General features: G+C 37.7%; 1 protein-coding gene across 1 annotated transcript; it reads left to right on the top strand.

Moving 5' to 3' along the window:
• The first annotated feature begins 7,252 nt into the window (after nt 1-7,252).
• LOC117290929 (dehydrogenase/reductase SDR family member 11-like) lies at nt 7,253-13,208 on the top strand. The gene is made up of 8 exons (XM_033772501.1): nt 7,253-7,361; nt 8,401-8,562; nt 9,038-9,271; nt 9,656-9,750; nt 10,656-10,785; nt 11,092-11,190; nt 11,912-11,977; nt 12,152-13,208. Exons 2-8 carry the CDS (start codon nt 8,410-8,412, stop codon nt 12,191-12,193), a joined length of 819 nt encoding a protein of 272 aa, XP_033628392.1. The 5' UTR covers nt 7,253-7,361; nt 8,401-8,409; the 3' UTR covers nt 12,194-13,208.
• Nucleotides 13,209-13,551: the final 343 nt, after the last annotated feature.

Below are 13,551 nucleotides of genomic sequence, written 5' to 3'. Positions count from 1 at the left end.
GCCGATTCTTCTAGACTTTCTTGGGGTGATGGCGAAGCCTAGATCCTCGTGTGTGTTCTTTGAGGGCTTGTCTCATGGCGTACAATAATAAATAAAAATGGAGCCAGCATGTCGCCTTGCAGAACTCAAGCCAATATTTCGAACGAGAGTCCATCCTCAATCATTGGAATGTGGTTTATATTGATATCATTGGAAAATGTGCGTTTTTTCACTCTGCTGTCACTCCAATCTTTTAGGCAACTCGTGTTGCATGCTGCAACAACTTACAATTTGGGGATCTCCATTGCCTGTCTTCTGATTAAACCCCTTTTTGTTTCATTTACATGTTTAAGGTCACTAGACTTATCATACTGTACAATAAGTAGTTTAAGTGTGAGGAGAGTTTTGGCATGGAAGGCACTTTATGGCATGAGGCGAGTGAGGTCTCAATTAATGGTATCTGTCAAGATCAGGGAACGAAGTAATGAGGCTAGCTGGCCTCTGTGTCAGACATCCAGAGCTAGCTAGTTCTTTGGGTACCCATCGATGGAAACAGGAGAAAGGGGCCGGAAGAGGAGACTAACGTCATTCGTAGATCAGCTGGAGAAGGACATAGCAAAGAACATCTGAGTTAAGGACGCTGATGCTGGACCGGGATGCGTGGAAGGCGATCATGAGAGTCCTCGAGAAGGCGTTGGTTGAGGACAGCCTCTTGCTCAGCTACTGCGTAGTTGTATGTTCAAAATATTGAGCCTCAACCATATTTCCGGGACAGGATGGAGTTACAAGACGGGTTAAGGCACATGTCCCATGCTGATATATTGCCTTTGGCATGGAATGCAGATGTGGTTAAACATCCCGTTAAACTGTAGGGAAGGCAGTATTTTGTGCTACTTATAGCCCTTTGCAGATGGCACTGGTGTGATGAAGTATAAAGCCTTTGCCAGATCCCACATTTAGCCTAAATGTACACATTCTTGGCAAGTAATCAGGTGATAGATCACAAATTAATATAGTGTGCTTCTAGCACTGTAAGCAGTGATTTTGAAAGGGCTTTTGATAAGCGGACCAGCAACATCTAACCTAGTGTGACCAGACCTGGCCAAGATCAGACATCATCTTACCTGGTGTGGCCAGACTTGGCCCAGATCTAGCATCATCTAACCTAGTGTGTGGCCAGACCTGGCACAGATCAGACAACATCTCACCTTGTGTTGCCAGACCTAGCCAAGATCTAACATAATACCTAGTGAGGCCAGACTTGGCCCAGATCTAGCATCATCTAACCTGTGTTGCCAGACCTTGCCAAAATCAGACATCATCTGACCTGGTGTGGCCGGACCTGGCCCAGATCAGACATCATCTAACCTGGTTGTGGCCAGACCTGACCAAGTTATAACATCATCCAACCTTGTGTGGTCAGACCTGGCCCAGATCTACTATTATCTGACCCAGACAATGCCATCATATCACCTGCCACGTCTGGACCAGATCTGGCCAGCGAACATGGTTGCTGGGAAGAGAGAATACTGGTCTTTGACAATTATCAATGGTGTCCAGTGTCTTTAACAGCCCCATGTGGCACAAGGGTAGAGATGTCTGACAACTGGTGATTGATCGTGTAATTAAGTCACAGGCAGTTTCATTTCATTTTGCTGTTCTCTCAAATAAATTGAAACATGCTGATTACAGTGCAGTTGTACTAGGTGGAGTATGACCCAAGTTGTCAAATAGCAAATTTGTGATCCTGATCAACGAACGAAGAAGGTGAGATATTAAATGGGTTTATACTTGGCAGCCATCTTGAAAGTGATCGATGGCCTCAGAATAAAATGAAAACGCCCCTGCTTGTCTAAGTGGTACAGTTGCATTCCTTGACAATAACAATAATAATAATAAGAAGCCATTATTGTGACTCTAAGTGACTTGGAAGGTGAGATATTGGCAAATACATTTTTGTCTTCTGATGGCGGCCATCTTGAAAACCCAATATGGCCTCTACATAAAAGAAAGAAAGCACTGCTGCTCTTCTAAATGGTACAACTGGACTCCTTGACCATGAAAATGTATATTATTTTGTCACCATAATTGTAATTGTGATTATAAGTGATTTAGAAGGTACGATATTGATAAAATATATGTTTTCTTCATATGGCGGTCATCTTGAAAACCCAAGATGGCCGCTATCTAAAACAAAGAAGACACTGCTGCTCTTCTGAGTGGTACAATTAGATTCCTTGACCATGAAAATGTATATTTGGTCACCATAATTGTAATTGTAAATGATTTAGACGGTGAGATATTGATAAAACATGTGTTTTCTTCATATGGCGGCCATCTTGAAAACCTAAGATGGCCGCTATATAAAAGAAAGAAGGCACTGCTGCTCTTCTGAGTGGTACAGTTGGATCCATTGACCGTGGAACTATATATTTGATCACACTATTTGTGACTTTGGAGGCGAGATACCGGCAAATATGGGTTTTTCATATGGTGACCGTCTTAAAAATCCAAGATGGCCGCCATAACAAAGAAATAAAGCACTTTTACTTTTCTAAGTGGTGAAGATGTATTCCTTGACCATGGAAATGTATATCTAGACACCATAATTGTGATCCTAGGTGACTCAGGAGGTGAGATACTGGCAAAAACAGGTTTTTAAATGGCGGCCATCTTGAAAATCCAAGATGGCCGCCATAATACGTCTTGGTGAGGTGGTTCCTATCAAAAATGCAAAGCTTAGGTATTAAGGAACACGTGGACAAAATTTGGTGCTTTTGTCCGGAACGTCCACATCCTTCTCAAATATGGTCATAAGCTGCCTGACTAAGAGGTCTAGTCCAGACTATGGAGGTGCAAGCTCTCCAACGGACTTCATGATTTGACACAAAAAGTGCCCCTTTTTCCAGTCCACCAATCACAAAACATGTTACATTGTTGGAAAGCCTTTCTTATCTAGTTTCATAAACCGTGCGACTTCTGGTGGTGCGAGATTGCTAGCGAGTTTGCCGTTGAATTTTGCCGTTGAATTTAGACGGTCGTCCCTCAATTTCCACGACAGTACTTGGGATGAATCTCCGTTGTGCTGAAAACGACAACTTTTAGCTGAACAACCGTCGCAGAACCATCCGTCGTCGAAAACGAAAAGTCCCTATTGTTATCATATTCATAGCACACACATTCAGAACAACGTCAAGGAGATTGGAAATACGAAATACAACTGTTTAAACTTAACATAACACATGGGACCAACGGCTTAACGTCCCATCCGAAGGACGAAGCAATGGTGAAGTGTCTTGCTTCAGGACACAAGTGTCACGGCTGGGGATTCGAACCCACACTCTGCTGATCAGAAACACCAGAGTTTGAATTCGGTGCTCTTAACCGCTCGGCCACGACACTTCCACTGTATTATTGTCGGGATCCCGATAAAAACTAATTCTGAGCGCTTAATTATTTCACTGCAACTAATAATTGGCGGACTTTTTCAAGCAATGGCTCAAATGAAAGCTTGTAACTTTCTCGACCCCCATCAAAATACCTATTGAATTTTAAATCAAAATTTTGGGGTCAAATCGGCCAAAATCTGACATAGCATCTTGAACTCAGATTATTATCATATTTAAGAGTCAGTTCAGGTAAATAATTGGCATTGTTGCTCACGGTCAAAAAATGAATTTTTTTTATACTTTGTTGGTGGAAGGGCCTTGGGGTGCATTTTCAATTCTATATATAGCCCGTTGCCATGGTTACGGCCATGAAAAACTGGTTTTTAGCTCATATTTACAACTCCACCCCACCAAAATGCAAAATTATTTCAAAAAAACTTTTATATCACTACAAAGTATCATCCTTGGCCAAATGTAAAACTTTTCATAGAGATAGAGATCATAAACAATGTAGTTTCTGTGCTTGAGGCAGATGGTTTAGAGCATCCAATCATGTCCAACACAAATGTGGGAAATTAAAAAGCCCGCTTAAAAGTGTTGGACAAGTTTGCCAAGATCTTATTAAAAACAATGATACTAAAGATTTGCAAGATGAGCGTAAGAGATCATTTAAAAGGAACACGTTGCCTGGGATCGGTCAAGTTGGTCTTTGAAATGCGTTTGTAACCGTTTGTTATAAAATGCATGGTTAGAAAGATGTTTTTGAGTGATACTTGTGTGGATCATTATATTCTACTTTTAAAATATCTTTCTAATCATATGCATTTTGTAATAAACGTTTACAAACGCTTTTCAAAGACCAACTCGACCGATCCAAGGCAACGTGTTCCTTTAATGAAACAACATTGAAAGAAGTTGTAAATACTTGCACCTGCTCAACATAAATAAGTAAGATGCATTTGCAGTGACAAAAGTTTATTCAGGCTAGTTTGATTATTTTTTCCATTCACTATCTTACTAATTCATAATTATTATATATGTCTCTGAGAACGATCAACAAAAAACATTGTCAAACATTACCTGCTGAATTGTTTATCACGTTAAATAAACCAACTCTTTTAATGTTTGCAACAGTACAATTGAAAGGAACACCACCATGGGTGGGGGAACTGCTTACAGAAGGCCAAAGCAGGTGAATGGCCATTTAGATACTTTGGATACAGTACTTGCTCACTTTTAGAGCCTCTTTGTTCTAATAGGGATGAAAATGTTTAGTTTGGTAGCGGGCAGGGGACAGAGAAGACTGTTAAAAGGCCATGTATAGACAAGAATAGTAAAGAATGCTCATCGCACTACTTCTTTTCTTGCAATGTGAATCATACCTGTACAACTAGGTAAAGTAGTCATGACAAAACAAGAACTCTCAGTGGCAAAGCATGGTTATAAACTTTTTATTTGTTACTTAAAGAGCATGGAAACAGTGCCATATTTTTTTAACAAGCATGCTCGTTTTTGTTTTTTATCAATTCAAACTAAGGGATAACTTCAAAATGCATTTTTATTGTTTTTGGAAAAATTACCATGTTTGAGGCAGAAGTGTCACAACAGGATACAATAAACCAAAGTGTTTTTCCCCAGCAGACATGCAAACCATAATGATAGCCCAATCACAACCAAAAGGGAAATATTCTGAGAACCAATAAAAAATTAAGACAGTACAAACTTTCTTGATTTGCAAGGGGAATTAAAAAATGTCACTTTCAAAATAGAGGCGCTGTTCACAAAACTTTGTTTTTTTTATGCAATGTCAAGAAATATGATTGGGTCGGGGCTGGGGTGGGGCCGGGGCGGGGCAAATTCTAAGATTTAGGTCATCAACAAGTCCTGATCAATGTTTGGTAATGCACTACAGAGTGCTTATGAAAAGCTGCCAGATTGATGGAATTATTACTAACTTCTTAATGTTATAAATTCAAAATGAAGCAAATTTTGGCCCTGATCAAAATCGAAAGGAAAATATTCTGAGACCCCTGAAAAAAAGCAATTTTGAGGCAAAAAAAAGGGTAAAAATGTTGATTTTGCAAGTTCTAAAAACATACTCTATGCACGTTCTAAAAATAGCACAAGGGTGAAATTTATAGCAATATTTGTTTGTCTCAAGTAAAGCCAAGGATGATAATTTGTAGTGATGGAAAAGGTTTTATGAAATATTTTTGTTTTTTGGTTGGGTGGAGTTGTAAATTAACTAAAAAAACAGTTTTTCAGACCCCAAAATCGGCCGAAAGTGGCCTAAACACAAATGAACTGTTACCATGGCAACGTGTTATATTATGATTTGAAATGTAAATGTTGTTTATTTGGACCCCAAGTCCCTACCATCCACAAAGTATAAGAAAAAATATTCCTCTTTTTTTTACCGTGGACACGTATGTCGATATTATGTGAAAAGACCCTTAAAAAGTCATTTATCACGTTTTTGGGAAAAAAAGTATAGTTTTGAGGCAGTACTGTCACAACAAGATACAATTGCCCAAGTTTTTGACACCAGATATGGAAAGACCAATGTTGGCCCTAATCACAGCCGAAAGGAAAATTTGCTGAGACCCCTGGCAAGTTGACATTTTGGGGTCCAAAAATAGGGTAAAAATTTCGATTTTGCAAGTTCTAAAAACATACTGTAAAGCATGATGCAAAAATAGCACAAGGGTGATATTTAAAGCAATAATTTTTTTTCTCAAGGAAGGCCAAGGATGATACTTTGTAGTGATATAAAAGGTTTTTTGAAATAATTTTGTTTTTTGGTTGGGTGGAGTTGTAAATATTAACTAAAAAAACAGTTTTTCAGACCCCAAAATCGGCCTAAAGTGGCCTAAACACAAATGAACTGTTACCATGGCAACGTGTTATATTATGATTTGAAATGTAAATGTTGTTTATTTGGACCCCAAGTCCCTACTATCAACAAAGTATAAGAAAAATATTCCTCCTTTTTTTACCGTGGACACGTATGTCGATATTATGTGAAAAGACCCTTAAAAAGTAATTTATCACGTTTTTGGGAAAAAATTCTAGTTTTGAGGCAGTACTGTCACAACAAGATACAATTGCCCAAGTTTTTGACACCAGATATGGAAAGACCAATGTTGGCCCTAATCACAGCCGAAAGGAAAATTTTCTGAGACCCCTGGCAAGTTGACATTTTAGGGTCCAAAAATAGGGTAAAAATTTCGATTTTGCAAGTTCTAAAAACATACTGTAATGCATGATGCAAAAATAGCACAAGGGTGATATTTAAAGCAATAATTTTTTTTCTCAAGGAAGGCCAAGGATGATACTTTGTAGTGATATCAAAGGTTTTTTGAAATAATTTTGCATTTTGGTGGGGTGGAGTTGTAAATATGAGCTAAAAACCAGTTTTTCAGACCCCAAAATCGGCCTAAAATGGCCAAAAAACAAAATGAGCCGTAACCATGGCAACGGGCTATATATAGAATTGAAAATGCAATTTTGTTTACTTGCACCCCAAGGCCCTTCCACCCACAAAGTATTAAAAAAATTAATTTTTTGACCGGGAGCAACTATGTCAATTATTTACCTGAACTGACTCTTAAGTCGTTAAATTCTTTCGCGAAAACAAGAATAATATTTTAGAGGGAGCAGTTTCTCACAATGTGTTATACTACCAACAGCTCCCCAATACTCACTCGTTACCAAGTAAAGGTTTTATGCTAATAACTATTTCGAGTAATTACCAATCAATAATGTTCACTGCCTTGTATGGCTCATCGAGGAAACTTCCTATCTTGTCCCGACTTTTCGCTCTCATAAACTATTGGTGGCGCTCTCCAAGTACACACCACCTGACTTCTGCACATACACATTCGTCGTGTACGAGAGCTCATTCAGAGCTGTACACGTAGTATGTGTAGTTCCTTGGGAGCCTGAGAATGGGAAAGGAAGGCACTGACTGCTGCAAGCAAGAAGTCATATGCTGTAAGTATAGTCTTTAGAGTACTATGTAATGATGTCACTATTGTCAGAAAGTTCTGGATTACTGCCAGCCCATGACGACCTTTATCATACAAATTACACGTATTTAATAATATCTCTGTGAACCCTGTCTCGTCTGATGACTTTGTTCTGAACAAGTAGTGTAAAAAGTTCAACGTCGGTGCAGTGACAGACTATCTTCCCTTGTGTTGTGTACAATGAAATACAAGGACATTTCTCCTGTTTTCATTCATTATTAAAGCTTTGTATGGTGTCATTTTTTCTACCTCCATGCATTAACAGTGAAGTGGTTATAAAAAACTAGGCTTGATGTTCTAGTACAGTAGTACTGTATACAAATATTGACTGCTTCGAGTGAAAACTATGACTCCCGAGGTGATCCCCGGAGCGTTCTATTTTCCAGAGGTGAAGCCGAGGGAAAATAGAACTCTACGGGGATCACCGAGGGAGTCATAGTTTTAACCATTGCACATGTAAAAGCAGTCAATATTTGTTTTATAACACCGCAAACATTTCTAAATGCTGTACATGCTACAATGCAGGGCCGACGCGGATACAGATTGCAAAAACTTTTACTGTGCTGCATGTAGTGTCATGCAATCCCTAATGGTTACTACAGACTATTAATTATCATCCTCGTACACGCAACGGACGTCTGGGCTCTGTCTCTGATCTGGCGCAAAAACTTCACTTTTCACCAGTGAATGATGAACTCCCAGTAAGTCTGAGGTGGTTGAACATCCTCTTCCGCAATGGATAAATTAATTAATTACGACTCAGGCTCTTTACGACTTTGGCCTTGCACCAATTTATCTGCCCTCAATTAGCTCCAATTCCACTTATTTTTTCCCCTTAGCTTAGAAGAAGGGTGCAGCATACTCAAGAGAGAGGATAAAGGACAAATAATGTAGCACTTGAACAAAGTGGGTTTTTCCCCTATTCATTCATCCAAAAAATCTCTATTATTAACTTATTACAGTTTCAGTAAATGAACTTTTTTTTTGATGTAACTTTTGTGCAGGATTTACAGATGGCTGGCACCACAGATTGTATGCAGAGATGGGTTGGACATGTTGCCTTGGTTACAGGAGCCTCAACAGGTATTGGTCAAGGTATAGCCAGGTCGCTAGTCAAACATGGAATGAAAGTTATTGGCTGCGCAAGGAACATCAAGGCTATTCAGGTGAGATGTACTATGTAGATGTAGTGCTTTTTCAAACCAAACTTTCATTTTTTTTTTACAAAGACTGATGATAAATTATAATGGTCTTTAAAGGCAGTGGACACTATTGGTAGTTACTCAAAATAATTATAATCATAAAACCTTTCTTGGTGACGAGTAATGGGGAGAGAAGTAATTTTCCACGATTTTGATTTCGAGACCTCAGATTTAGAACTTGAGGTCTCGAAATCAACCATCTAAACGTACACAACTTCATGTGACAAGGGTGCTTTTTTCTTTCATTAGTACATTGTATCTCGCAAATTCGATGACCGATTTAGCTCAAATATTCACAGGTTTGTTATTTCATGCATATGTTGAGATACACCCACTGTGAAGTCTAGTCTTTGCCAATTACCAATAGTGTCCACTGCCTTTAAATGTATTATTTGGGAAGAAAATTGCATCAAAGTGTTTCATTTGCTTGCTTCCAAAGGATGACATGCAGATGTTGTCAAGTGATAGCTCAATATCCGGTTCACTACATGCTATCAAGTGTGATTTGACAAAGGAAGACGAGATTCTTGCTATGTTTGCTGAAATCAAAGAGAAGTTTGGTGGAGTGGATGTCTGTATAAATAATGCAGGTCTAAATCATGCCAGGTCTATTGGTGCTGGAAGTATGGGTATTCTGAATGGAGAAACGGACAAGTGGAGAAATATGCTTGAAGTGAGTGCATCCTGAGGAACAACTTATGTTTGATTTTTAATTATAATAATTTCTTGAAAATAAAAACACCTAAAGCATTTTGTTATAAAAGCAACTTCAATTTGTGTAATAACTTGTTCAAATTCAATGTAATATTTAAACAAAATTTGAATTTTGGACGAGGATGCTAACGTATAGCTTGACTGAGATACTTGAATCAAATTAAAATGTAAATCATTTAAAAGACTTTATTGTTGCATTTAAAGTTAGTACATATAAATGAGTGTTAATCCAAACACGGAACAAACAATACATGAGACAGTAGCATCAAGAAAATCAAATCACCTACACATTATTGTTTCCAAGTAAACTGACCTAAATATTAACTGCTGGTTGTTTCTTTAGTTGAATGTTTTAGCTCCAGCTGTATGTACCCGGGAGGCTGTGAAGCAGATGGAAGAGAAAGGAACTAAAGATGGCCAGATTATTATGATCGGCAGGTAAATATTACTCTTTTATTTGAAGACAATATTCTTTCCTCTGTTGTCATGGAAGCATTTACAGCCAATGTATCTAACTTTGATGGTAAATGTTCCACTGTTATGTGGAAGAGGGTGTTGTCCTAATGCTCATCAATAAATACACGATACCACCAACATGTGGCTTTGTTAAAAAAAAAAAAAAAGTTTTGTAATTGTGTTTATTTTATTGATTTACATAACACTTGATAAAAAATTTGAGTATCAATTCAAAACTTATTCCATGAGTTAGTTATTGCTAATTGTGCAGACTTTATTTGTAAATACTAGGGACATATTATTAATGGTGATTGTTCCAGAAGAGATCACGTGGCCATGTTTTACTACAGAAAAAACATGGTCAGAGTGTTTTGACATACTGTTGGTGATTGGGTCTCACAAGAACTCACTATAAGATGACTGTGCAGAAAACACGCAAATTTAACTGGCCAATTTAAATTAGTAGATCACATAATGAAACTTGCACGATAAAATTGTACCTCAACTGCGCAAGTTTGGAACTTGTTCAACAAGCTAATAGGACCCAAGACATGGATAAATTTAATGTTGCTTAGTCAATAATAAGCTAAGGCTAATCTCAGTCAGATTTGTTTCGATTTTTAAAATTGTGTTTGTGTTTATAATCTAAGGTGTTTATAATGGGAATGAAAAACTTGCAGGGTCATAATTGGCAATAAAGGATGACCTTCGTCACAAAGTCATTTCAAAGTCATGACTCTGCAAGTTTTCCACTCTGTAAATTAAAGGAATGTTATTGGCCCAATGACCAGGGTACTAATGTAAAGCAAGCACATTGAGACCGTTATTGTGAAATGCGCTATATAAGAATTTGTTTTTATTATTAAGCTGCCTCCTTTTCCCCAAAGTCTTTCTGGTCACAGAATTACCCAGCTAAAAGAGATACACTTTTACTGTGTCACCAAATATGGGATAACTGCCATGATTGAAGGCATCAGAATAGAGCTAAGAGAAAAGAACAGCAGAATCAGAGTAGCAGTAAGTAGTCATGTAATATGTAACCCTCTGAGAATTACAATGTAATGAATAATAAATTGACTGTTTACTTTACGATCAGATTATTTGGTTTCTCTGCACCCAATACAATGTTATTTAAATGTTAAACATTTTATTCAGTAAAACACTGTCTGTGAAACCTCACCCCAAATTAGTATATAAATCGCTATGGTATTTAAGGTGGACAGGATGCTGTTTTCTGCGAAGCAAAGTATTAATTGCTATGTTGAATGCTTACTCTTTTATAATATTATCCCCATATTGAAATTTTGTTTTCACTTTACACAGGCAATCTCACCAGGCATAGTAGAAACAGAGTTTAGACAACGCATGTATCCCGACGAAGACCCTGAAAAGGCAAACAAACTTTACCGAACCATGGAAGAGGTAATATTGGCCTTATTGATCCTTGATCTAGCCTGAGGTAAAGGGAGGAGGATGCTCCCCCATCCATAAGTAAAGAATATTAATAATTGCATCAGATTAGTTGCATGGTTTATTTCGCTGCCATTCACCTCTGTGGACCCCCGCTTGAATCACACTTTAGACCTGGGGCCTTGCATGTAGATTGAGGTTTAAGTGGTGTATTTCGCCCCGCTTGAATCACACTTTAGACCTGGGGCCTTGCATGAAGATTGAGGTTTAAGTCCCTACCTGTTAAGATTTTTTCGCCTTTTGGGTTTTTATCATACGTCATTCACAATCCTGTTGTTGGTGCTTGCTTTGTTGGATGTGTAATGGAGTAATAAGTGAAATAAATAAAGTTCTTGTTCAAAAACTGGGACAAGGCTCTTCTATAATAAAACTTGGTCTAAAATGTTTTTATCTGGGGTTTTTTAATGATAAAAATATGATATTTACTGCAAGGAACAAGAAATATAGAACATTGCACATTAGGGTTTATCTACATACTAGACTTTCTGTCATTTTACATTACTCCAATGTCCAATCAAACTTGAATTTGTCTCAAATTTGGGTCGTTATTCACTCCAGACAGTAACCTTGTCTCAAAGAATTGTAAAAACTGATAATTAATTAAGTTGAACACGATTACTATAATCATTTCTAATCCCAAAATCGTTTCTGTACCAATCCATTGTTTACCCAGCCATTGCAAGTTGATGATATCGCAGAGGCAGTTTTGTACATACTTCAAACACCACCACATGTTCAGGTATGTAAAATGCAAGTTGAAAATCTTTCAACACATAATTAAAGCAAAATGTTATCATGGTCAGATGCATAAAAATAATGTGTGGCACAAAATAATTATTTCTATAAATGTTTTAAGAAACTCATTACATCCATCTTAGATGTTTCTGATTGTGGCTTCCTTTTCTTTATAAAGGTTCATGACATCATGCTTCGACCAACAGCTCAGAAGACTTAAGTCACAAAAGAAAAGACCCCTACCCCAGCAATACAACGAGTGTAACAAGCCTTGCAGAGACAACCAATGATAAACGGACAATTAAGGCAACAGAACGTGTTACAGAAATAATCACACTAGCTAGTACTGATGTTGTGTACTTTTCCTAACTTGTCGGACTCTTTTCTCTTATTAAATTATTTGTTGTAGCGGTAGCTTGGTTTCTGCGATTTCTGAAGCTGAGACCATTCAATAATGTTATTCAGCTCTAACTAGCAAAGTACCCATGAGACAGGTTTGAAAGTATGTGGATGTTGGGGGTACACATGTACAGGGTGGGTACAAAAACTCAATCATTAGATGCTGCGATTTTTTTAAGAACAAGTCAATTTTTGAACAAGTAATGTCCATTTATAAGTAGGTCATGGATTTACCTTTACAACGGTGAAAGAATGGGGATGATTGATAAAGGTTTTCTAGAGGTATGCTTATTGGGTGATTGGTTTATTTTAAACATTTCGAAAGTCACGGCAAGAGGTCTTATGTCTGTAATTGACATAGAATGAGATTTCGGGTTAAATTTGAACCAATTTCTAAAACAATTAGAAGAAATACGGTTTGTGGCAAATTTAAAGCACAAATTCGTCTCTTCTGTGGGACATAGTTTGTAACCAACAAGTAGAAATGGCATCAGCCAAGTTTTTATATTCTCTGCCTAAGCAAAGTAAATCAAGTTAAAGGCCTATATTTGATGGGGCGAGGCTATTTGTTTTTCTCCAAAAATCTTCATAAATTATATCTAGAGGATGTACAAAGGGATTTTTTTTTTCAAGAAGGAAAGATCTATCCTTGAATCTTACTTTGTGCAAAACAAATCGTAGGTTGAACGATTTTTGAAATTCACTGTATGTCAACATTTGCATGCATTTTAGGGAGACGTTTTTCAATTATATTCCCACCTGGACCAAAAACAAGTGAAAATGCTCTAATAAATAAAGAGATATACACGATAAAGAGATATACTAATAAAGAGATATACATGAATTTGGTTGGGGTTGGGGTTGGGGTTGGGGTAAGGGGCCTAACGGATTCCGTCAAAACCTACTCGTTTTCCATCAGGGTCGCCAAAAAACCTCGCCGTTTTTCGTCCGGGAGGCTAGTTTTTGTAGTCGTTTCCCGATCGAAGGCTACACTGTCGCCGTTTAACGAACGTGCGTATATAAATAGGGGTTTTTGACGACGACGACATACCATGATGTCCACAGAATTACACTAAACTTCAACAGTTTGAAGATAATGATAGTTGAAAGCTTCCTTTAAAAAATTACATGCTGTGGTGTTGTAGTTTTTGAAAAATTAGTGACAAAACTGTCAACGTA

This window comes from Asterias rubens, chromosome 5 (genome assembly GCF_902459465.1).
Source record: "Asterias rubens chromosome 5, eAstRub1.3, whole genome shotgun sequence".
Lineage (NCBI taxonomy): Eukaryota > Metazoa > Echinodermata > Asteroidea > Forcipulatida > Asteriidae > Asterias > Asterias rubens.
This window is presented reverse-complemented; position numbering and strand designations above follow the sequence as displayed.

Excerpts from the sequence above, each read along its gene's own strand:
- LOC117290929 (XM_033772501.1), top strand. The coding sequence starts at position 8,410 with ATGGCTGGCACCACAGATTGTATGCAGAGATGGGTTGGACATGTTGCC. Across the intron at positions 10,786-11,091 it reads ACAGCAGAATCAGAGTAGCA|GCAATCTCACCAGGCATAGT; the intron begins GTAAGTAGTCAT and ends CACTTTACACAG. Across the intron at positions 11,191-11,911 it reads TTTACCGAACCATGGAAGAG|CCATTGCAAGTTGATGATAT; the intron begins GTAATATTGGCC and ends TTGTTTACCCAG.